Raw genomic sequence first — 26,979 nt, forward strand, 5'->3', positions numbered from 1 at the left:
TACCACAAAAAACTCACAGCCTTATGGCCATGGTGGGGAAGAGTGAGCCTGGAAAAGGGAGATTCCATCAAGGCAAGGTGCTCAAGGCAGGTGTGAGGATATGGAAGGTGTGCTGGTGCCAGGAAACTGCAGCAAGGCAGGGAGCTGTGTCTGCTGGGAAAGGACAGCACCGGGAGGATTGGCTGCCAGTGTTGAGAGTGTCCTTAGCACAGGACTCTGAAGCAGGGTCCAGCAGCAGCCAGGGCTGGCTGCTCCCAAAGGGAGAGCAAAGCAGGAGCCGAGTGTGATCCCAGCCCAGGGGCTTCCCCCAGCACCTGAGCACAGCAGGGAGAGGAGGAACAGGGAGTGAAACCTGCTGACACCCCCAGCCACGACAGGAGACAGGGACACTGGGGCAGAGCAGAGACAGAAATGGGTACAGGGACAGCACCAGGCACAAGGCACAGCCGAGGGACCCATCCAAACCTGGCACCTGTCACACGGGGCTGGGATCCCTCCAGCAGGTAGGGACCAAACCCCCAGCCCTGAGCTGAAAGGGAGCTGGGGCCCAGGGCTGCTGGGGCTGGTGAGGCTGCCCAGGGAAATTGTGACATAATGTCCCCAAGGCTCTGACAGGCTCAAAGCTGGCATTCGTGTACCCTGAGAGAGGCAAAGACGGCAGGGGGATCACAGCCACACCTCCACGCTCTGTCAGTCCAAACAGAATGACTCCAGACAGCTGCTAATTCTCATCACCTGGAGCTCTGACCTTACTAAATGAAGACCACTTTGTGTCGAGCCAAAACAAGAGTAGAGATGTTAGTATAAGAAAAGAAGATGCCCTGACTAGATAGCAAAAATGTGTGACAAAACTTCAGCGATGCTCCTGACAGTTTTTGCAGAAATATTAAACTACTGGACCAAGAAAGTACAAAAAATTCTGCACACCACTCCAAAATCTCAAAAAAAAAAAAAAAGAAATCTTGAGCAAACAAAGCCAAGCAAGACCAATGGGAAATTCTTCATTTACTAAGAATAATTTACAGACTTTTTTCATTATGAAAGACCTCAAATGACTGAGAGATTTTTTTTTTCTACAAATGATGATATAATTGAGTAGAGTAAAGCATGCTTGACTTATCAATAATATCACCTCTCATGTAGCTGAAATTAAGCTTTTGCTGAAGTACCACACTGAATTTTGCCTATGAAAAGAGTATTCATTTCATTAGTTTTAATAAAATTGTATGGAATCATTGCTCAATGATTTGAGGATGGGACTTAGCTAAATGAAAACCCTAATCAAACCAGCCTTCCAAAACCAAAAATAATGAATTAATTCTTGAAAATGTGCTTCAGCATCAGTTTCTAGCAAAGAACCCTTTCACACCATGAGTCAGGTCAAAGTGCTTGCAGCTCTCTAGCAAATACCCCTCATGTTGCTAAGATGAAGAAAAACATTTGTAAGAAAAAGCAGAAGTGTACATGTAACAACATTTAATTGCAGCTAAGGTGAACAGAAAACATTCAACAGTAAAAGCAACTATTTTTAACATATTCTACCATTTCAGATCTAACAGGTGGGTCTATGCTCTACCCAACTCTTTGACATCTGCTTCAGGCAGTTCAAATCACAAACTCAGCTTCAGGGTCACTTGAGAAGAGCCGAGCACTTGAGATTCTCAGCAGCTGCTTCCAACAAGCAGTGGAAAACCTTGTATGAGGGGAGCTGGAATATTTCAAATTGCACACGTGATCCAGAGGGCAGGGACAAGATCAAGGAACCTCCCACTTGAACTCTGCACTATTACTGCAGATTATTCCAAGTAGTGAAGGCAGTTTCTCAATTGAGAATTTATCTCTGCATAGCCCTGTAGAATGGGGAACAGAGGGAGATCAGCAGACAGTTGTAACAGACTAAATTTCAAAAAGGGGGAAAAGAAAGACTGATCTCCATCCATGTAAACAGCAGTATGATGGCAAAAGAAACTTTCTTTTTTCCTGAAGCTTTTTTAGTTCATTTAGTTCAAGCTTTCAGTCATTGGCTCTATACTAATAAAAACCTACAGAATTTGAATTTATCATTTCATTTTCCTTCTTTTCCTAAGACAATATATGTGACTAAGTCCCAGTTGATAGATTAAGGGTAATTTCAGTCAATCTTTAAAACTTGTTTTGCAATTTTTTTCCTTTCCTGGCATTGCTCCATCCCCCCTGAGAAAATAATCTTAATTATTTCTAAGCTAAACATCCATTTATGTATATAAAACCACATAAAATACAAACATATGTTAAACTGAGCTTTGCTCTTTTATTCTCAAGTATTTATCTGCAATTTTTCCATCAGACCAAGCCCCAAAGAAGTGCTGTCTGAAAGGGAACAAACACACAATTAACAGAACCTCCAAGACCTCTTCAAACATCTGTCTGCTTCTAACACAGATAAATACCCCAGATACTTCTCAAAGTCTTCTAAGTATGGTGCCATTGAACATACTAATTTTCCCTGCCAATTGTACATTTTAATGTAATAGAAACTAGGTTGATGTCAAAGAACTGAAAATTACAAACCATATGTCACACCAGAAGCAGCTTATAAAGATTAGCATATTTATAAGACAAAAAATGCATTTTAAATAATGCAAATATGAAAACATCTTTTTATTTGTAAAAGCATTTTTTTTCCCCAAATCAACCTAAAATATGCTTTTCTACTTCACTTTTACAAGATCAAAGAAATTAGATTTCATCCTCTAGGAAAGATCTTAGATAGAGTAATATCTGATATTGTGGAAAATGCCAACAATCAATAATTCATCCTTTCAAACTGTAATTCTAGGCTTTAAACAATAATCCATTTTGTCAAAGATAAAACACAGAAGTCAGTCAATTTGGGAATGGTCATAATGGCCTAAAACATTCCAAGCTGAAAACCACATAGGGCAAGACTGAACTCTAGTTTTTAACTAAAATCCAGGATTTTTGACACAAGCCTCTTTTTTCACACTTGTGTCTCAATTCATTTCGACAAACTTTTTAAACCACCATTTTTTAAACTTTTTAAAAGCTCATTTAAAAAGTGTGGAAAGCCATGCTAATTGAAGATGAACAATTAAAACCATGTGTTTTAACTATATGACCAATATGCAAATTAAAACGTTATTAAAAGCAAAACTAGTGGACAATTAGCAAGATATGCTTATCATTATTATGGTCATTAACTCTCAGAGCAGCAATAAAGCCAGAATAATATTTGTCTGCCTCCCAGAGATGTGGTTTTCTGCAAAGCTGAGGGACTGACATCAACTTCAATGTATTCCTCACGAATTTTGTTGTATTCCTTCTGTTGCTAATACATCATTTAGCAAACTGAATTGTCAAAATAATCATAGAATCTGGGAGGCTGGAAAAGGCCTCAAAGGCTGGAGAAAACTGTGTGCTAGGTAAATATATATTCTACCTTGAAATGATTTGTTATACAAGTGTCCTCATAAAAAATTCTCAGAAAAAGTTTTCAAAATGTGAAAACTGATTAAAAATAACTTTCGATTAATAATTAAAAACACTGAAAAAAAAAGAAGTGTGAAACTCCCTTGGATGATAAGACTAGTTTTCCCCAGTTTACTGTGACAGTCATTTTAAAAATCCAAAGCCCCAAGTATCAGATTTTTTACATTATTATCACTGCTCTATGAACTAGTCAATATAATAAAGTCTCTAGCAAACTGTGATCAAACCATATCCAAAGGTTTGCTTCTTTTGTCTTTATAATTCTCTTCACTTCAACTGAGAGCACTCACACAACTTTATGATGTGCCACTAATAATCTGTGATAGAATTAAATGGGTACTTTCCAGGAAGTCAGCAGTACAGCTACGAGAGTATTTTTGTTGCACAGTTCTTTTAACGTACTATTCATAGCTGAGAAAGTACTTTAATTTCCCTAATTAGCTGTTCAGTAATACAGAAAAATGCTAATTAAAATCTATTTTTCTTCTCTTAAATTATGTCATGCTGTCAAATAGATACAAAAAGTGAATGAATGAATGATATTTGCAATATCAATACAATATTGACATTATGCAAGTGCTCCACCAGCACTTGCTCCAATTATTTTGCCTTGAATGAGTTTGCATTGTTTAATTGTTCAGAACTTAATAAACAATTCTGCAGATGATGTATGAAGAGAAAATAGGATCCAAGATGGGCAAACAGTGATCAAGGCACTATAGAAGATAAATGATGAAGAATTCCTCTGCCATTCTGACCACAGTACTCAAACTCTTCTACCTGCAGCATTATAAACTGGAAGAGTTTAAAAGAGGAGATCCAGGAGATGGTCTGTGCTAAGTTGATACCATTTTAAAACAGTTTTGGGATGTGCTATTTTAAAGTATAACAACACTAATCCTTGCTTGATGTGCAGGAACTTGTGTCTTCTATGCAATCTCAAAGATTCCATGTTGATTTAGATAAACAGGTCAGACTTCCTGGCACCAGAGGTGCTCCAGGGTGAGAGAGAAAATTGCAAAGGCCTGGGGATGAGAGCAGAGCTCTGCCCTCCACAGCCCCCAGAGACCTGCTTGCAGGAAACCCTCGGCAAGAGCCTCTGGCTTAGCTAGTTCTCCTTTTGAACTTTTTTCCCTGTACCTCACAGTTGTGAGATATGTGTTCTATTCTCTGCCCAGGTGGATGGCATCAGAAATTTATAGATAAGAACTCAAGAAAAATCTTTCTTCTTCCAGCATGGAAAAAGCCATTTATGCAGTATCTCTGTTTTCTCCCACACAGGACATCCATTCTGCTAATCAAAGTCTTTGCACTAGCTACAAAAGAAATAAATTAACAAGCAACACCAAAAAACTCAATCAAAGGCAGGCAAAATAAAAAGGGGCAGGGGTAAAGGAAAGCTCTGGGAATGTGGAGTGCTTGCTTTTACAGGAAGAAGTTTCTAAAGAAGAAAAGAGATACATAATGAAATATCATGAATTCTAGCAGTGATTTTTTGAAATCGTGGCAACTAGAGTTTCCTTGCTTGCATTTTTCTGGACTGTGAAATGCCTAAAAGCTGGACAGCTCTAAATATCCGTGTTACTGAGAACACGAATCTTCCCTTTGGATCTAGGTAAAGGAAAGGCCAGAGCTCAGAATAAATACTGCCTTCTTGAGATTAGGGGATCTACACATCTGGATAGCCAAGTACAGGCAAATGCAACCCACAGTTCAGTATTGCTGTTTCTGTCTGGAATACCTTCATAAACAACTAGCCAGATTTAAGTCTTGGAAAAAATACTGAATTTTATTAAATTGCTCACACCTATTCAGTAGAAGATTGATGGTTATGGCTGTCTTTTACTAACTTGAGGAGCCATCACACTGCTCTGTGCAACTTGATAAGCAACATCAGTCAAAATGTACTACATTTTTTCCTTAGTATACATATGAAGATACTGTATGATGTCTTGTCTTTTCCTGGTTCAAACAAAATTTCTGTTTAAAAAGACTTACTGTGGTTTTGATCATGTCAACAACCTGATTCTGTTTGTTTTCTTAAACCTGTCATACAGATTCAGATTATAACATAAAAGAAACCAACCCAAAAAAGCAACCATAAAACTAAAAGTGAAATGAAAACATGGGTTTATTAAGAACTGCTATGGAAGCTGTGTATCTCAGAAGTCAAGTATTTCATCATAAAATCCTTACATTTCAACAGACGTTTTACCTGAGAAGTGTATTACTTGCATTACTAATCTGAGTGAGGGGACAGACCAATATTTCAGTTCCTGAAACCTGCTGAAACACATCCTTTTTCACACACAGAATCCCCCACATTTGTTCAAGAGAAAAAAAAAATTAGGTAAGAGTGATAGCAAGTAGAGGACAGCAGTTTACACATTGACACTGAAGAACTTCATTGGAACGAAGCTGTAATTTCAGTAACACTTATTAATAAACCCCACTGTACACATTAATTCTTCTACCAAACAAGTTTTAAAACCATCCCAACACAACTGAAGCTTTTAAATGTCTAAAGGAAAATTAAGAATCTTGTAACTGCAATACAAATATTTAAAGCATGTAACTCCTCAGAACTGTTTAAAGTATAAAGCACAACGTCAGAGAATGTTTCTAACATGTAAGCTCTACAGAATGTAGGCTAAAATTAAAATCTCTTGCTTTCATACATCACATTATTATATTAGTATAATTACATTTGTTATCATATTCAACTAAGTCATACAAATATGACCCTGTTTTTTTATATTAGTTGAGATGATCTCCTCCTACTGAAAGCATTCACTGCAATTAATTTAACTTCTGCAAGTTATAAAATACAAACGTGCACTATATAAGGAAAAATATAATGCCTTTCTGTGCTACATGAATATGCAATAATGCACTTCATGTGATTTCCCCCAAATTTAAAAACAGACTTAGTGACCAATAGTTATGAGAGACCATCCTTTAACAAGGACTCAAAGAGAAAAGGCTTCAAAGAGCTTGAAACCTGTTGCCTTTAGCTGTTTCTTCAAAGTTGGTACGTCTGAGAGCTCTGAACTCTTTGTTTCTGACAGAACTGCTTCACACACAGTGATATGAAAAAGCACCACTAAGTAATTGAAAAACCACAAGTGTTCTGCCTCTAACACGATTACATTTCACAATGCAGATTTATGAGATTGGAGATCTCCATTTAAGATCATGCCATTTCATACAGTTTCTCTCAGTCAATATACAAGGTACAAAATGAAAATGCATTTACAGATGCAGTCATTTGCTGGTTCGAGCTGAGGATGAGTCAATTTTCTTCAGAGTGGCTGGTAGGGGGCTGTGTTTTGGATTTGTGCTGATAACACAGGGATGATTCTGTTATTGCTGAGCAGCCCTTGCACAGAGTGAAGGCCTTTTGTGGTTCTCACCACCCTGTGAGCAAGGAAGCTGGAGGTGCACAAGGGATTGGGATGGACACAGCCTGGACAGCTGAGCCAAGGGATATTCCCTTGACACCATCTGGTAGCTGAAGCTGGAGGAAGAAGGAGGAATGGGGGATGTTTGGGATGATGGGTTTGCCTTCCCAAGCCATCGTTAATCACTGTTAATGAGCTCTGCTGTCCTGGGGATGGCTGAGCACCTGCCTGTGGCTGCTGAGAGCCACACAGAACTGGGCCAGCTGGGGAGTTAGTGGCATAAATATACAGAGAGATGGGAATGATGGAGTTGCCTCGAAACAAAGAACTTTTAATGTAAAAATAACAGATGTAGAAACCTCATGGTACAAAGACAATCTCCAAAGACCCTGAAGCCCAGAAAGCACTGAGGTGTATAGATGAGGTAGAGGGTGTAGGGTCTGATCAATAACTAGAATAAGGAACAGAACCATATATGTAGCTGGCCATTAGCCAACCATATACTGAAACCAAGATTTGTAACAAACTATTTAACATATTAGTTCCCATGAGACAGTTCTTCTTTCCATTCTTTCACCACGATGTCTTTCCTCCTAGCTAGATGTCTCCCAAGGTTTGAAGCTGAAGCTCTCTGCATCTGCAGGTGAAGCCAGCTCCCTGTCCACCCAATTTCCACATCTGCCTGCTGAGGGGACAAGGTAAAAGGGACACTTTGGATTGCCTTTGCACACACGGCTTTTGCTTTACCTGGTAAAATGTCTTTATCTCAACCCACGAGTTTTCTCACTTTGATTCTTCCAATCCTCTTCCCCATCCCACTGGTGGAGGGGGGGAAGTGATTGGCTTTGTGGTATTCTGTTGCCAGTTGGGCTTAAACCATAACAAGTCATAAACACAAATCATGCCTAAAAATCTGGAATTCAGCAATATATGCATCTAAATCACAAAAATACACTGTCTACAAAAATTAGAACAGTAAAGGAACTTCTGACCAGCATGAGAAACGGGATTTCAGAAGCCTTGAACACACTGAAGACTTTAAAAAAACCCAATATATCAATCACTACAGACAGTTCTTCATCTGTACAGCACATTCTACTGCCAACTTCTACATGAGTTCTGAGTAGCTGTGTCTGGTGTTCTATTTGCCTTGATGCAGCATCTAAACAAGCAGGCAAACACACGGTTTTTTCAGCATGTAGCCACTTCTCCAGAATTTTGAGACAGCTGAGACTGCTGGATGTCTGGAAGAGAGCTGCAAATATGTATGAAGGCAACATTTGCCTTTCACTCAGAATAGAAGATTTGACTGAATTATGAGAAAGCTATATCTGGCAACTCTAGTACTGGTTTGGGGAGCTTTTCAGTCAATGCAGGCACGTGCTCAGAACTGCACTGTAACTTTTATCTTATCTTGTACTTATTTGCTGTCTTTTCTGAGTCTCATATATATATATATAAATATATATATATATCTCAATTTTCTTTGTCACGTGTTAAAAGTTCCAACAGAAGTCTTCTGGTAGCCACACAGATCTGGATGTTAATGAAATGAGTGACAACTGGCACTGCACGTGCCCAGCACCAACACTCACTAATTGGTTGCAGAAAATGTGCAATATGCCATAATTTACCAAAGCACCAATGCCTAATCACTTCATGCTGCAATGAATTTCAAGCAAACATGAGTAATTATGCCATTAGTTTTAATAAAGTAACAGCTAGCACTTGCTCCACTCTGTGAACATTTGCACAGAAGTTGGTTTATCAGTGTTCATCAGGTCCTGTAGCTCTATAGAAAGACTCTTAGAACATGAAGAATTCTTTCAAGATTTGTTGTGACATGTATGAACATTTGTTCATATGTTAAGTGTGGAAATCCAAAATTACTCAGCACCTCTTTTTTTATATACTACAATAAAACTTTGATTTCACTTGTCAGTTATGTGGATGAGAACTGTCCATGCCCATGGGATCATTTGCAGAGCCATCTTGTCTTTTCTAAGTGGCTGCTCCAGTATTTTTTTTATAAACTGGAGTTGAACCATTTAAAAAATATTTTTAAAAAATTAAGTTTTAGATTTGACCTGGACTTCTTTAACAGAATCAGTAAGATTTTCACTCTTTGAGTTTTAAGCAGGCACAACAGTTAACACTGCAGGTTTTTACTGACACCAGTACACCATAAATATGTCTTGTTCAGGTTTGGGTAGCACAAGACAGAGCTACATCCAGTATATGAAAGCTGAAAATTATACTCACAAGAAACCTGAATGGGATTGACAAGGCATCATTTTAATTATGATACATTTACATAGTGAATGTAACATTGAATTACAAGCACTTAAAATTCTGAGTTTCACATGAGTGCCATTGACTCAGAATTCTCAACTGAAGACTCAGAAAAATATGCTTAAATATTTGACCCATTAAATGCTAATAATAAGCCATATATAATTAATTAAATCAGAGTAAGATTGCTATCAACACTTGTATAGAGAAACTTGAAATGAAGATGTTAGGTACTACATAAACAGCTTGAAAGAAAGTTTTCAAAATACAAATCTTGCTTTGTCATTCACTGCTGCTTCAAACTTGTGTATGAATGGGAGGTTTATCTTGAGAGTCACTTGAAATTTTTCTGTTGATGATTTCATTAAACAATAGCATCACTGGCCTATCTTGTAATTGAATTAAGCTTGAGTCAGTTGACCTATTCTCCCATTTCCCTGAAATGAAACACCTAAAAGTGGAATTTTAGCCTTGTTCTATGGATAATGAGCACTAGTATGATTAGGCTCTGTGAACAGGAGACACCTTCTCTCAGCTGACTAATTTTATATAGTTGCTATATAAAATATATATTCTTTTCAAGAGGAGGAAAAAACCACAGAACAAAACACTGAGCTGTCATTAGTTCTTAAAAGCTAAGAACCTTGCACAACAGTTCCAAGAGAGAATACAACACACAACCTTAAAAAAGAAGTTTAAGGTAAAAAGAAAATATTCTTTCTAGTTCAAATATGGCAGTTTAGAAAATTATGGCTGCACACACCAATGCAGGAAACTAATTTAACAATAACCCACACATCTTTCTTCATTTAAGATACATCTGATGTTGTTCACAAGTAAACAGTTATGTTTGTAAAAACAAAACAAATTCTAGAGAGAAATGGGAAATTAGTTGATAGAATTTATCTTAAAACCTGGTGTTTGAAGTGAGTGGCATTAAAATGGTTTTTAATTTTAGTTATTCCATCTTCACAAACAAATCTAATGTCTTCATGGCAATAAAAATAGCAAAAGGTGAAACACAGGAGTTACTGTTCCTGATCTCTTGTCTCTTAGACTTATCTGACATTTAAAAAAAAAATGCTGGGATAATCTACCATTAAACAATCTTCCTACTCATCTGCTCTTGACAGGGCCTCCAGCACAATAAAAGCCCAGCTTAACACAATGCAAGTGTCCTAGAAAAGGCACTCTGTGCCCAGGGAGAGGATCACGGCAGGGTCTGCCCCACATTGCAAGTGCAGAATCAGAGGGTTTAAGCCTCCTCCTCCTCCTCAGCCTGGCCCTAGCAGGAGGCATGACTTGTCCAAGATGTGAGAGCAGAAGCACATTGGGGTAGAGGCTGTGTGAGCCTGAGCCAAAGGGATGAAGAGCAGAGGGAAGAGTGAGACACACGGATGGATGTGCACACAAACAGCAGCACTGCCCTCACCATGGCACAGCAGTATTGCCAGAGCACTAGCAGCAAAGCTGCTGTAAAAGTTTTTTTTATGCATCACAGCATAAAACAAAAGTGCCAATGACTTTCTCCTCAACAGCAGGGACGGCAGGGAAGAAAGCACAAAGGTGCTGGTTTGCAAATGTTACATTCACGTGATGGGTAGGATCTGGGTTTATTCAATCTCTTGACCCTGAAGGAAAGGAAACAGTCAAACAAGAAAAAAGTTTGTTGTACTTCTACACGCACAGATTCAAGAGGACTTAAAATTAAACTTATGAGTACACACATTTAGAAATACTGATGGAGAATTCCCTTCACCTCCTCCCAAGCACTTCAATACTCCAGCAGTGTTATGATAAATATATTATCTTTGAACTGCAGGTATGGAACTGTAGCATATATTTCTTTTCCAATAATCATATATCATTTAGTTACTTCAAAGTATTTAGTCATGAATGACCTTTGCACTTCTTGATGGATAAGAAATAAGAAACAAGAGACATTCATTCCCCAATGCACCAGCAAGACTCCAGTGCCAGCACTAGTACTGAGTCTGTGTTATACACAAATGTTAGACGAGCAAACAGCACTAGTTTAACAAAATATATTTTTTCTAAGTGTCTAAACATTTTAAATATTTGCACTATAGTTCCATTATTTCCTTAGCACCTTCTCTTAACAAGTAACATTGCTACTGAGTGGATCTCCTATGAACTCAATGCCAAAACCACATATCAAAGCCACAACATTCTCAGCTAATAAATACACAAAATTTGACAAATATGAACCCGAGGATGAAAGCAGTGTCTACCAGATCTTCTGATTCTTTGTGTAATAATGAGGTACAAACTTCAATTGCAGCCTGGAGTCAATGTGGGACTCTTCTGGCAACACATGCTGGAGCTATGTTATCATAATTCTCCACTTTCTGGTCCAAGAGAGCAATACCCAACAAATTATTTTTTAGGCAACATGTTAGACCAAGGAGTTTATTAGGAAAAATATATGGCTTAGGGCTTAAAAGACCATAAAGTGGTTTAAAGAGACCTAAGGGACATTGATTTATCTACCAGAATCAACTTTCTCTTCAGGCTGCAGCAATAGAGCATGGAAATGAGAAAAACAGGATTAAAGAATCACATTATCTGCATAAAAAGCTCTAATGCTTTATTGTTTGCTAAAATGACACTTCAAAAGTTATCTGAATGGTGGGACATAAGATTGCACAATCCACTTGCACATCATGCAGTAAGTGCTGTTAAAGACTTCCTTTAATCAGAGTTGTTTGAGTTCACACGTTCCCTTTTTAACCTACTGAATCTGTGCATTAGACAGAAACATTAAAAAGTAATACTGGTGGAATTTGCAACTTAAGTTGCAAAGTTTCTTTTTGTTTAAGAAGAAAGTATTATTCCTACCATCAGCCTACAGAACTGAGATATCAGGGGATTAAGGGTAATTTCCATATTACTTAAATGTAGCATCTACCTTATAAACCTGGGTCAGAAAGACTCCATCCAACAGAGGGAGAAGCCTACTGAAAGGGACTTTCAGAGAAAAAAAATTGAGTGAAGTCTTCTAAACCACCTCACTTCACTATTTTCTCCCCAGGGGCAGCAGCCCCCAAATATTTGTAAGAAGTCAGGCCACGTACATTCCCTAGTGTTTTGTCAAGAGTTAAAAAATCCCCTCCCAATTGGAGCTGATCTTACAAACGCTGCCAGGGTCATGCCCCAGCCAGGCTGTCCCTGCACCTCATTTGCATTGTCCCTGATGCCTGTGTGACCCCAGTCTGAGCTAGTTCAGGGAGCTGAACAGCTGAAAATTAAAAACACTCCCCTTAAAAAGCCCAGATCTTCATTTCTAATCTTAGTGAGGGTGCCATTTGTATTGCACCTCAGGGGCATCTCACTGATAATACACAATTAGTAACAGACCAGTGTCTATTCTAGGAATAGATTTGTTATTTTCTGTAACAAAGGCAGAACAAAAAATCTCTCTTTGTAAACCAAAAATACAAATGCTCAAGATATGATACACAAATATCACATACATCTGGAAGTCAAGAATCTGTGCCATGAGCAGAACCTACAAACCCAGTCATACATGTTTAAAAGCAATGAAGTTGGTATAACTTTAACACAAAAGGCTCCTCCCTTCTCAGCCATGTCACCCTTTGAACTCAGGCCTGGAAGTCCTACATGAACTAATTCCTATAAAACCTTCCGGGGCTGTGACATTCCAAAGGTCATGTCTGTAAAGGAATTGTAAAGCCTTATTTTACTCCAGGGGCAGACATAACTTCAGAAAGCCCAAGTTCTTTGGGAGCAGGCCTTTCCATGAAGTTACATTTTTGTTCTACATGAGCCCTATGCATAGTGAAGGGTCATCTTTGAGGCACGTGCAGTGAAGAGTCTTTATTCACTAGAAAATACTCACTTGATATTCAGAAATAGAACCCAAATCTCACCACTTACTTGCTTTCCAGCTGTAATAACTGTAAGTGGTCTAATCCAATGCCATGCTATAGCTGCTAACAGTTCTTCCTTTGGTTCACACAAAAGTCTTCTTGTGATGAATTTAAGATTTCAAGCAAATGAAAGATGGAGCCAAGCACTGACAAGAAACTAAAATACTGAAAAATTGATCAGTGAGCAGCACTCAGTCTCAGTTCTGACTGTGTATACAGGAAAAATAATAGGTATCAATTTAAACTTAATCATAATGCACATGCATAAAGAATTTGCATTAAAGATGCAAAGGTACCTTACTTTATAATCTCTACACAAATCTTATGAAAATTGTTCTATTTCGTATGTTTTAACTTCAAGAAAACACAGTCTTGAAAATATCAACATATCACCAATTTGTTCCTTAAAAGCTATTTAAATACATATTATGTATGTGCATATGCAGAGGGAGAAGGAAAGGCCAATTTCTGTAATGAACTCAGCATGAACAAGATTTTGCTCCATGTGGAATCTAATTGCCTCTAGTCAGCCCACAGATTCATCAGAGCAAAAAGGTCCAGCTGGACCTAATAACCAGATCGTCCAGAATGTGATAGTCAGGTGAAGCTCTATAGAAAGTTGATAAATGCATGGAAATCTTTTGAGTCAAGAATATGTTTCAGACTTGTATATGTATGGTGGTAAGACCAATAAGACAATAAAAAAAATCCCTCTCAGATCTACAAAAGTCCAATCCCTTCACTTAACAACTTCCTGATAATTCACTTTGAGATTGTTTTTTAGTATTTCTATGGTTTGTTTAAGCAATCTTTAAAATATTAAACAACATTTGCCTTCATTATTCAAAACACATGATTATGCACAGAGATGGCAGAACCTTCCAGAACAACCTTTCAAGGACTATGAGCCATGGACACAGATTTGCTTTCTGTTCTTCTCAAGTGAGGTGAAAGGCACAGAGACTCTGCCAGAGCCTCTCTCCACACCCAGGTCATTCCTGCTCTAAGCATCTCTGGCAGTGCATGAACACTGCCATATTTACATACACATATTTATCATACACCAGACCATAGTTATGGTCTCCCTTCAGCTCTAACAGGACCATTACACTGCACTCTCAAAGAATCATCTGCAACACTGCACTTGGAATGTTAATATTATGTGTTCCCAGCTCTTTGAACTTGCTCTAAGAAGTCTTAGGAATAGGTACTTTTCCAGGAAAACATAAACATATAAAGCAAACCAAGAGTTACCACAGTAGAGAGAGTGAGAAGTCGCATGATCTGGCCACAGAAAATGCCAACTATCTCCACCCCAGTTCTATTTAGACTGGGGCTGGATCTACTCCTCCAAATCAATTGCTTAATTATTATAATTATATACACAATAAATTCAACTGCTTAAAAACTAGCACATACTTAAAATGCTCATCTTAAGAAAAGAAACTCAAAAGGCAAACCTAGTACAAAATCTTGCGTTTCCAGTAAACAGTAACAGAGTCTTTTGGAATTAGAAATGATTCCTTCTACATTTAATTCATAATCTTTTTCACTCTCCAGTAGGTATTGCCCTAACATTTCACCATCTCTCCATCCTTCTAACAACCAAATACTCTATGCAAGTTGTTTATCATCTCTGCACTTAATGCAGTTTGAAATTTGCTTGAAAAGGCTTCTTACACTCGGCATATTTATAATACACCAGATCAAATATTTGAATTAAGGAAGTTGGGCCCCAGAAACATTTTCATCTATCTACTGGGTCATGGCTTCTTTCAAAGCATAATGCATATCAATACCACCTTAAGTGTACATTCAGGTATTTGTAGAATTCTGAATACAGATTTGATTAAGTAGCAGAAAAAGATTACAGTTCAATCATCATAAAACTAAGAAAAATCAGACAAGCTTCTCTTTCTTAATATTTAAAGATACCAGGCTCCTGCTGGAGAAGCTTAAAGCTTTGCTCTGCTTTTATCTATTTTAAAATCTTTCTGAACAACAGCCATCAATCCGAAGAAATAGATTTTCAAAGTATTCTTTCATTCCTCAACAAAAGACAGACATTGGGAAGGTACTTAAATCCATTAAGATGCATGTAGAGTGGCCTCTAGCAACTTCCAACCTATTTAAATAAGCAGAATTTTTCTATTTCCATACAAATATTCCCGTAGTTTAGTAAACATTTTGTCCCTCAGTAGGCATCAGTGTTTGTTAATCTCATACATAAGGAATAAATTCCAGTGCTGCAGGAGCTCTGTGTATTCCCAGGACTCTGCCCAGGCATGCAGACCCCCGAGCCAGACGTCTCTGCACGAGGATGTTCCTCCAAGTGCTGTAGGCAGCCACTGGGGCCAAGTGATTCACTCCTACCAACACCTCACAAAGTCTAATTTGATAATTATAGTGATTATCAATTAGCATCTCATCACTGTTTGATGACACATGATGACTTGAGGCTAACTAGCATCTCGTACATCATTTAACAAAAATGCCACGAAAAGAGGGCTGGTGGCAGAGGCCAGCAGGCAGAGAGAGCTGAGTAAAGAAAGCAATGTGCAACAGTTTGGGGACCCTTACAGGTTAATTTTTCTGAGATGGGCCAGTGCAGACACACTCCCTGTGTCATGGCCATCACAGGGGTGGGAGCTCCATTCCCAGCCCAGAAAAGGCCACAACCTTTTTGTCTTCTCTACCTGCAAAGTCACTCCCGCCTGAGAAGGTCTGAACAACAGTGAGGTTCGAAGAGAATCCTTTATTACTCAGGACAACAACCCAGTGTACATTTTAGACTAATTAAACTCACTTTAAAAAGGAAAAAGAAAGCAGATAAATTCTATTTTGAAATATGTAACGCCACTATCAGAAGACAGAACAGCTGAAGAGCTAAGCACAAAATGAATTTACAAGTGGTTTTGTCTACAGTTCACCACTAGATCGGCTTTCACATAGATGATCATTCAAGTTTAGAGAATACTCAACCAACCTGTTGCAGCTGAAACTCATTTCTTCCATTCATCTTGAAGTATAAGATATTTGATCTCAACAACTTTACCTGATCTGTTTCCTAGGAATGAAGAACCTGCATTTCAGTGTGCCTGAAATAATTCTTATGTCTTTAATGCTGGAATAGTTATTATGGAAACATTAGCTGGTTATAGCATTGTATTATGATTCATTCAAAAGAGCCATGGCCTACATATTTGGAATGTTCATTTTTTTATCTTATAAAAAGATTGAAGTCATGTAATTCTCTCATGCATATGACCACATCATTCCATTAGAAACTTCTGCGTGTAGCAGACTCCATTTTCATGAAGGACTTTTATAGAAATTGTCATCGTCTGTCTAAAGTAAATTTTTGCATAAAAATGATGAATGTCTTAGAATCCATTAGAATTCAGAATGCAAAAAAGAACCCACAAAAGTTATAAATTAATTCGAATTTTGTGAAATTCCAATAAAAGCCCTCTACATCAAGACCTCCACACTGGTTTATGTGTCAGTTCTTAAGAGGACTAACTGTAATCTTCAGCATCATATAAAAATTAAAATGTATTTTGTTTCTGCATTACATAATTGGTTTATCTTTCATTGTTTCATGTCTTACTACACTTTATACCTTTATCTGTAGCAATATTTTTCAGAAATAATGTGTCTTATTCTCTTCCCTTCCCCTCCTTGCCTTAAATACTCTTAGTTACTTAAAACTAACTTGGTGTAAGGACTTTTTTTGGGGCTAGCTTGTATAAACTACAAAACTCCCTAAGATATACAGTACCTGAAATTTATACTACTGCAAATGCTGAGTAATCTGAAATATGCTATTGAAAAATTATGCTTTACTATGTGCTAAACAAAAGTTCCAATTCACTTTTTAATCCAGTAAGATGGCTAGTTTACTACTAACCATAGAAAAACTGCTTTACATGGCATCTAAAATGATTCCTGAATCCCTGGCACCTAAAACTACCTTTTATGAATTTTTTAAAAATTTTTAATGTAAACAGCAAGAATAATCAGCATTAATCTGCCAACATGAAGCATCATATTGGCACCTATCAACAACAACTACCAAAAGAAAAAAGCAAAAAGTGATGTGAATTTTAATTTGCAGAGATAATTATGTCAGGTATGGCTTGTTTCAGGATAACAATACCCTGTCAGGGCTTGCAGGCCTCAGCAGAAGTAATTTGGGAATAGCAGTGACAGCATAAACAAAGCACTGAGAAAGGTTTATGAGGGTGGAGTCCATATAAAACACTGGATTAAATCTCTTCTGTATCCTGCGGCTCCAAACTTTCTGAGGATGCAGCAGTAAACCCAGAGCAGACAAACTACAGCAGACTTGGCTTCCAACCCCTCTTCCTCAACACACGAGCCCCATCCACTTATTACAACTGAATGCACTGTTGTTCCCTGTGAAATACTTGAAAACAAAGAGCTAAAACACAAAGACTATTCCCCTTCATGGAGTATTAACTTCCGCTTTTAATAACTAACTCCTGGTCCCACACGATACAGTTCTGCATTGTCCAGCACACCCCACTTCAGCCAGACAATGCACACAGCAATAAAACTCAACCCAGCAAAGAAAGTGAAAGCTGCGTTTGTTCAGCGTGTTATTTGGCGCAGCCAACTGTAATGCTTCTGCCTGCCATTTATTGTTTACTCTGTCAAAGGATTATTAAGAATTAGGCTACATTTGGCAATTTTTTGAGAAGGGAATTTACATGCAAAGTGACTGACACTTGGTATTTAAAGTCTATTGGTCGACTCTGACCCTTCGTTTACAAGTGACTCATTTGACTGCAAGGATCTCTGATGTGGAAATGCCCAGATACGAATCAATTGCAGTTTTTGTCTCGGGTAAATGTTACTTGGCAATCCAAAAGAAATGAACAATGCTGAAACCGAGGCTCACATAGAATAGTGCTCATATGTTTAAAGAATTCCTTTTACATGCCTGGTTTAGTTCTAGTCGGAGGATTTATGACTCCCCTTCCCCTAATAACTTATCTCAGAGCACAGTGGCTTTAAACACACACACACAGACACAGAGACACACACACACAAAACCAGCAGTTAACTCTTTTGCTGCCTGAAAGAACAGCACGGATGCATTTAAGTAAATTTAAAAAGCAGGTTTGGTGCTGATAGGGATTGTGATTCTCCGTGAGAGGTTGGGATAGGGTAAGGATAGGACTAGAAAGGGAGGGAAACGTGTAGGTACAGTTTGCAAACCCCTGCTCCATAAAGAAACGATTGTGTGTAAGAAACGACCATTCCTACATGAATCAGCTCAGTGCGAATTCTCCAGTTAATCTCTGATAAGGATAAAAGTAAAAGGGTTTCTCTGTACCCGAGCAAGATTCCCTTCCTCTCAGAAGGCAGATGCAGCATTTCTATAAACAAAAATGTCTCTAGCCCTACCTTGTGCCAGTGCTTGCAACATGTGGAGCTGAAGCAACAGAAACGCCCACCATCCCCGACAGAAGATGAAACAGAAGTTTAACTTTATCATCATTCCGCCTCGCCTGCTATTCCTTCGGGCAATAATTTCGCGATCCACCTTTTTTTCAACCGGCATTGCCTCACTGATCCCCATCCGATCCGACTGGCTGCCACTCCTGACAGCGCTTTGGTCATCGCTCATTCCGCACCCGCGGGCCGGGCTCTCTGTGGAGGGTCGGCAGCCTGTGCCCCGCGCTCTGGGGGGAAGCGAAGCCCCCACTCGCCAGGATCGGCGGGCTCTTTGATTTGTGCTCGCTCCGCCTGCAAGCCGGGAGCAGCGCTCCGTGTGCCTCCCGCTATGACAGTCGCCACCTAAGTCAATGTTTCTTGTGGAGGTATTGATTGCACCAAAACAACCAGTCAGAAATGTGAAACACATGTTTCTCTGCACTGTCACATCCGATGCCTTCAGCAGAGAGGGAGTAAGTTCATTGGGCGTCAGTATTTCAGTAAATCCGGATCCTTCAGCACATCGCAAACAGGAACAGGGAGAAACTGATCCATCTTAGCAGCCACCAGCAGACAATCCAAAGAACCTTTTATACCGCAACACTGATGGAAACTGTTACCCCCGTCATTTTTATGGAGCCTGGTGAGTTCTCCAACATGTGTCCCATTCTCTTGTAAAAACCCTCCGATGGAAGTGTTAAATTCTCGTAGAAGGGGGGAGAAAAAAGCGACAAGGAAAAAAAAAACAACTAATTGAAAGTATCTCGTTATTCCTTGCGCTAAGGATTTATTTCAGACAATTTCAAGATTAGCCATGCAGACAGAGTAGTCTCCCGATATCCCCGCAAAGCTCTGCATAGTTTATATTAATCCGATTTTCCTTGGAATACAAATCTCTACCGTCAACAGAAGGGTTTGAAGGGTCCTCGAGCAGGTAAAGCGAGCAGCTCTGGCTGTGATTCCAGCTCGCTGTGCAGTCAGTCAGCCACAGGCCAGTGCCGGTGTCACTTGAACTCCTCACGTTCAGCCGGAGGTAGGGAAAACCTCAGTTGATCCTGTCTCCCTCCTCGAAGGCTGGTGCCGATCCCTTCCTTGCAGGGAGACCACGACAAAAATCACCTCTAACAGGGAAAGCGCTTTTTCTCTGGCCGGTTGTGGACGCAGCAAGGAAGCAAACCTTCAGCTGGACAGTGTCCGGGGCGGAGGGAGCTAAAATCTCCCGAAACAAACAGCAACAAGGTGAAATCCTCCCGGCTCTGCTGAGCCGGGCTCCTGCTCTCCGCGCTGATGCAGCCCAGGGATCCCGGTCCTTCCTCCGAGCGTCTCTCCCTCACAGGCGCTGTAAACACAAGGGGGAAAGCGCGATCACAACAGCGGCAGCGGCGGCAATAAAACCCAACCGAAAAAAAAAAAAAAAAAAAAAAAGGAAAGCAAGCAAGAGCTGGAAGGTTTTACATTTGAACAATGCATCGGGTATTGTTTCAGTCCCGCCTTCCGTAAAGGGAAAACTTTCGTGGGAGATTCCCTCCCCCCCCCCCTTGTTAAAAGAAAGGAAAGGAGTAGTTATAAAAGAAGTGCACCCAGGATACGGGCGAGTTAAAAACAAAGCACCTAAGCGCGAAGTTGATCAAACACGAGCCCCGCCAGCTCGCCCCCGCCCCCGAAAGCCGTCTCAACTTTTCTCACCGCCGCAGGCGGCGGCGCGGCGCGACCCTGCCCGCGCCCCCCGCCACCCCCCGCGCCCACCTCGGCGTCCCCGCCCCGCGTCCCGGCTCCCCCCCAGCTCCCTCCGAACCGGCAGCGGCGCTGCTGGCTCACCTCCCGGCTCCCCGCACGGCTCTCCCGCCCACAGCGTCTCAGCCCACCTTCCCCTGACCTACACCTCACCAGCGGGGCTGGGAAGGGCGGGGGGAGCGCATCCTGCGCGGGGCTGAGGGGATGGGTGTGCGTTTATCTGTACGCGCGTGTATCTGTACGTGTGTGCCACTGTCGGGACTGGGCTGTGCGGGGCTGGGGGGGGGGGGGGGGGGGGGTGGTATTTCAGTGCAGTTTCCGCAGCCGCGGGATGGGGGGGACGCCAACACCGCCATCCCCATCCCCTCCCAGGGCCGGGACCTGCGCTCCCTCCGGCCGGGACCTCCGCTCATTGGGCGGGCGAGCGGGGCGGGCGGCGCGCGCGCGCAAGGGGCATCGCGCGCGCCCGCGCAAAGGCGGGAGGGGCGCTGTGTCTCGCGCCCACCCCCCCACCCCTTTCGCCCCCTCCAAAGCCCGGCCTGAGGGGACGCGGCCCGCGGTCCCCGTCGTTCGTCCCCATCCCCGTTCCCGTCCCCGTCCCCGCGGCCCCGGCGGGGCGCTCCGCCGCCGCGTCCCCGCGCTAACAGCGCCCCCTATGCCCGCGCGGCGGTGCCGCGGGCGGGGACACGCCGGGCCCGCCCGGACAGGCCGGGCCGCCGCCGCCGCCTCATCCCGGGCGCGCCCCGCGGCGGCCGCGCTTCCCGTGCGCCGCAGGGCGAGGAGCAGGAATGTGGTGACAGAGCCAAGGGAGCCCCGAGGTGCGAGTTAAACCCTGTCCCTGCGCGTTGTTGTGCCCCGTGGGGAGGGGAGCGAGGGCTGCAGGTTGGCAGAGCCAAAGTTGGAGGTTGGCTCCTGCTCCTTCTGCCCTTTTGAGAGGCGGTGTGTGATGATGGAGCCGTGCAGCGAACGCTGTGCGTTATCGCATCAAACACAAGGTCATTTTCCGCTATTATTAACAGCCGGTGTGATGCGTGTCTGACAGAGGTGTGTTACCCAAGAAAGCCCCTTGTTCTCAAGCCTTTGTTATTTTACACCATACAAGAAAGTAAAACAGCTTCTCAGTTTGCACCCCAGTGCAGGGGAACACTTTCCCTGGTTTCCTGGCATTGTCTCCTGTGCCCGACACCTGACCCTCAGCTGCCTCCCTGTCCAAGCCGTTCCATCCATCAGCATCCAGAGCTGCAGGGCAGCTTTTCCTCCTGACCCTCCCTTTGTATCTCCCAGGTACATCTGTCTGCCAGATTCCCTCCTACGCCAGTCCCTGCTTCTTCTAGTATTCAACAGGTTATTAAGTTTTATGACATCTCTTGTCTGCCCACCCTTTATCCCTCTGTGTGCCAGCTTGTTCCTGTGTTCGATAAGTTGCTGTACTCAAATCCTCCTTATTGTGGCACCTTTTCCCGGTACGAGATATGAGCTGTATTCACCAGCCGCCTCTTCCTTGTGGTAAATAGAGTGAAAATAGCGATTCTGTTGTGCCTCTCACGTCACACTTTCCTTTTTTTGTGCGTAGACCACATTAATAATTATCTACACATATCAGGACTCAGTGCTTATGATTTTCCCTGCAATACGTCCGTTTTGAGAACAATGCAAACTGAACCCAGATTGTGTCCAGAACTGACCTCAAGGAAGTAACAATCTGTTGTAACTCCCATTGCACCATTAATAGCAGTTCTTTTACTTCAGTGTGAAAAAAACCTTTTTATTTAACCAGTAATTTTGGGTGGGACTGATTTGCCTTAACTGGAAATGGAAAATATATTTAATTGTGTGTTGGGCAGTTTTGTTGTGGTGGTTTTTTTAAGCACTGTTAACAAAGGAGCATAGGGCTGCTCATGGAAATGTCAGTTAAGATTTCAAATTCAGTTTGGTATCTAAGAAAATCCTCATAAGTTCTAAGGGAGGCAGTTGCACTGGTTATGATGGTATTGTGAAAAGTGTGCTGAACGAGTCATTGTCAGACTGTTGAAACCAAGGTGCTGCAAAGGAGAAATGTTCATTTCTGTAACATTGCTCAGTTTCAGTGGTAGTTTGTTTCACTTTGAAATTAACATGTTTTCCTTGTAGCCCTTTAAATCTGTTCAGCATGCAAACATAACCATGGGAAATTAACCTACAAACATAAACATAGGAAAGTAACCTACAAATATAAACACAGGAAAGTAACCTATTTTCATCACTCAGGCCTTGCTTTCTTATTTCAATATGATTGCGTCTTTTACACTTGACATTTTGGGTGAAATATTTGCAGTTTTTTATTTCCTTATTTTAAACAATGAGCACATCTAAGAGGACAATATTCATGGTTGAGATTTTTTTTCTATTTACCTTGGTTACAGTAAACATACTTAGTAGTGTTCATACCTGAAAAAATTATATGAAATCTTTTTATCTAGATTAGTGAAAACTTTTTACCACTTCTCCATCTTGCATGCATGTAACAAACATATGGCAGGAATACTGGTAGGGGAACAGCTCTCCCACCTGAAAAAGCAGAAACAACAAATCTGATGGTCATAAAGACAGAAAAAAAGGACGGGATGAGTTTTTGGGAATTTTAAAAGTAAACACAGGAACAAAAGAAGCAATCTAGTTAGTTTTATTTAAAGGTGGGAAAAAAAGAAGTTAAAAAGTCTTTTTATAAATGACTGTTGTGTTTTGAAATGAGGTGTAAATGCGGTGAGATAGAGACAAAAGAGAAAGGAAGAAAAGGCTCCACTACTGAAGACGGGCCATTCTATGAAAGGCAGCCTTCTAGCCAGGAACGTGGAATCATGGAACTGATTCCACGGGAAAACCTCACCCATGTTTTTTGACAATACTTTATATGTTTTGGGGTACAGTTTATTGACTCTTTAGCATTTGGAGTTAGCCAAACTCCTACAGATGGAGCGTTCTCATATGCAAATAATTTTATATGCTTTTTAAGGTTTTGTTTGCTTTTTTGGGGGTTTTGTTCGATTTTTTGGTTTGTTGGGATCTGCTGTATCTCCTCATGCAGTCTCTCTGGTTCTTGCAGTCATTTATGGATGATACCCGACTGGGGTCTAGATTATGCCAAACACGATGGTTTTTAGCCAGGTAAATGCTATGGTTTGTTTGGCTGTTTTAGACCTGTAAGACAAATAATTATACTGCATTCTCTTCTATTAAAAAAAACCAAAACAACAACAAAAAAAAACCCCAACAAAACAAAACAAACTAAACAAAATGAATCAGTGATTTTTTACCAGCACACTTTCTTTGAAGATTACTTACTCCACCTGGAAAATTTAACTGGTAAAGCCAAAGTCTTAACCAAAACGTTTGAAAATTAAATGGAGAGTGATATGAACACTTTACCAGGCAAAATAAAAATGGATATTCTAGTAAAGTCATCATAATTAATGTAGAACAATTACTATTTTTAATTCATTGGATAGAAGGTATAGATCTTGTTGGTATCCTGAAAACAGTTCCATAGATCTTTCATACACTTCCATTTTTCTTCACTCAAAGGCTTAAAGTGCAAAACTCAGGACAAGCAAATTTATTGACTACCACATGATAGTCCCAGAGGGTTTTATACTGCCTTTCCTTTTCTCCCAAGAGGGACAGTGCTTTAGAAAACAATGACTTTGCAAGTAGAAAGTAACTTTCTTTCAAATGGGAATGTTTTTCAGCATATTAAATCAACCTGAATTCAATGAACTTTGGGGAGGGGGCTAAAATCTTTCCTAGCAAGGGTATATTCCCAAGGGACACTAGCCAGCTGCTCTGCTTTTATCAAGTAAATATGCTTCTACATCAATAAAAAACATTGGAAGAGAAGGAAAAAAGTATCCCATTATATGCTGGAAGTCTCAGGGGAGACATTAGGCAATGACTTCACCACACTTCTGGAAGTATCTCTCGCAGCAAACACTGTTGCAAGAACAAGAATAACTCCCATTAAATTTTACTGGGCTTAAATAACTTAATATGGTGTCAGTTTATAAAGCCCCCAAACAAACAGAATGACAAATTTTTGTTTTCTCCATGTGGTTTGAATTTACATAAAAGAAATTAGAATTAGATTTATGTACCTCTTAGGTCTGATTTTAAATTCAGAAATGCAAGCAAATTCAGAGTTAAATTCCTTCGCTTGCTGCTTAATATGATTGTGCTCAGGAGTGTGGGAACAGGCAAGGCGCAGTTCTAAGGCACAGCGGTAAAAGTTGAGGGCAGAATGAATATATTGAAATGTTTCATGGCTTTTATGAGCCTGAGAAGGATCCTGCTAGAGCTGTAGCACAGCTGTATTTATGCTCAAATACAGTTTAAGCCGATGGAAGCAATGTCTGTGCTGCCAGGACAAGGGGCTAACGTGGTTTCTGAATTATCCCATCTCCTGTATTATTCCAAGGTAACGAGAGCCTTTCTCATTTAGCCATCAGAAGAAATTCACAATGACCCAGCCATGTTGCCCTGCTGTGTTTTATGGAGTCGAGAGTTAGCGAAGTAACATAAAGGAGCAAGACAACAGGTTCTGCGTTTTTGAAATGTAGACGTTTGAAAACATTCTCAGAGCCTCCCAGAGGAAGTCTACAGGGACTCTAATGATTCTACTCCAGCCAAGTTGGGTTAGAATGGAGAAAGAGATCTTCTCTTAAGAAGTCTGTGCCTTCAAACACCAGCGGGTCTGGCTGCCCAGCCATGGGTTGCTGGGATCTCCCTTTCATGATTCTGATGATGCCCCAGGCATGAGTGACCTGAGCACTTTGAGAAGTGTCTGAAATAGCCCGTAAATACTGGGGCAGACTTTGGACAAAGACTAAATGTTTCACTTGAACTTAACCTTTGTACTTAGTAGTGCCATCTTGGGGACTTCCTCAACTTTCTAGTTGATCAGGAAAAAATAAATGAAGCGGAATCTGAAACCAGAAGTACAAAAGAAATGTACTGAATTGCAGCTGAATATTACCAGTGAAATGCATTAATGCATCAGCTTACACTTGATCACACTAGGCAGAAGACTTCCAGAGAATACATCAGGCTGTAGGAAGTGCAGTTTTAGTTGCATTCATTTTTCCCCTCATCCTTTTTTTTTCTTTCCTGGAACTAAACAAAAATCCACTCACAACAGTAAAAAGTACTGCTTCTGCAGGGCATGTCTCAGGTAGGACATAAAATGTTAAACTCTTTGAAATGAGATTAGATTTCATGGTGTTTTCCATTTTTCAATAACTTTTATATGAAAAATCCAACAAACAAAAAACCTCACAAAATCCTAAACTGAAGTCCTTGTACCCCATGCAAGGTCCATTGTGATTTCTGTTGATTACAATTTTCTGAATTTCCTGATTAAGATGCTGTAATATGCCCATGGTTTCTCCCAGAGAGGGTGCTAATTTAGTCATTAGTGAACTGGTTATTGTCTTTCATATCCTTATTCACAAAAATATTACGGAGACCTAAATGACTTTCCTGCAGTCCCTGCACAGTGAAGAAAACCGTTTTTATCAACAGTATGGCTTATTTTCAGATGCAGTATAAACATCTTGTCTTAAGGAAGCAAAGACATCCATTAAACACTTTGTGATGGGATTCCATCATTACAGTGAAGAACTGTGTTGAATGTATACATGGAGATCATATTCGAAAAAAATAGCATATTATTGAGATCCTGTAACTGAGAAAGGCAAAGTGCTAGATGTGATGAGTTAGTTCATTATTGCAACCCTGCATTTTTCTGACTTGATTGACATGACTCAAATGGAAAAGCCTTAAAAGCAAAATGCCAGTGTGATAAACAGGTAACAAGAAGAAGGATGGAAACAATTACCACGAGGACTTGAGCAGTCCCACTCACTAAAGAGGAGAAAACTGAACATCTCAGCCATGTTGCTGCTGCCATAGTCTACAATTTGCCTGTCACATAAAAATAAACATGTCATGAATTGGCAAAGTGAACTTTGAAGAATAGATAGATATTTGCAGTGATTGGCCACCTTAGCTATAGATTTTTTTTTCCTCTATAGAACATGGATATATATTGATAAATTGTATTTTAAATTAGGATTCAAATCCAGAGGAATCTGCCACTATGGAGATTTCAGCAGATACTTTAATGCCATAATGAGACCATGGCTTGTCTTTTAAGGACATTTTAGCTTTATTAATCTTTTGCTCCTGAACACTTGTGTAGCCAAGAATTTTCCAGATGTATTGATGACTGAAGTTGAGATGTCAATTTTAGATCTTGTAACTCTGGTTTACAAAAATAAAAAATGGACCAGACTGTTGGTTCAGGGAGATAAAGTAAGAGGGTTAATATGAGTGAGCCACTGTGCCAGATTTTTACAAGTATTGCTATTTTGGCATAAAAATAATGTTGTTCCAAAATATTTTTCACCAGATATCTGTGCAGAGATTCTGACCAGCAGGTTCTTACATTTAGCAGCCAAAATAATTTGTTTGTCACCACTGTTCTCCTTGGCTGCATCCTTATGTACATCAGCTCAGCCCTTCTCTTGACTGACTGTACTGGCATCTACTCAGTGCTTCACAGCTTTTTCTAGACTGCTTCTTCTCAGTTCTGTGATTCTTCCTTTTCTTATGAGTTTTTTTTTTCTCTTTTTAATACTTTTTTTTTTTTTTTAAGATGA

The 26,979-nt window shown here is 40.3% G+C and overlaps 1 protein-coding gene across 1 annotated transcript in view; it reads right to left on the bottom strand.

The window, feature by feature from the left end:
• SDK1 (sidekick cell adhesion molecule 1) overlaps positions 1-19,975 on the bottom strand; it is a 389,602-nt gene extending 369,627 nt beyond the window's left edge. The window contains exon 1 of the mRNA XM_014870500.2: positions 18,527-19,975. Coding sequence (XP_014725986.2) covers positions 18,527-18,986 — 460 coding nt within the window. The 5' untranslated portion in view covers positions 18,987-19,975. The remainder of the gene's footprint in view (positions 1-18,526) is intronic.
• Between the last annotated feature and the right edge of the window lie 7,004 nt (positions 19,976-26,979).

Source organism: Sturnus vulgaris, chromosome 16, assembly GCF_052056855.1.
Source record: "Sturnus vulgaris isolate bStuVul1 chromosome 16, bStuVul1.hap1, whole genome shotgun sequence".
Lineage (NCBI taxonomy): Eukaryota > Metazoa > Chordata > Aves > Passeriformes > Sturnidae > Sturnus > Sturnus vulgaris.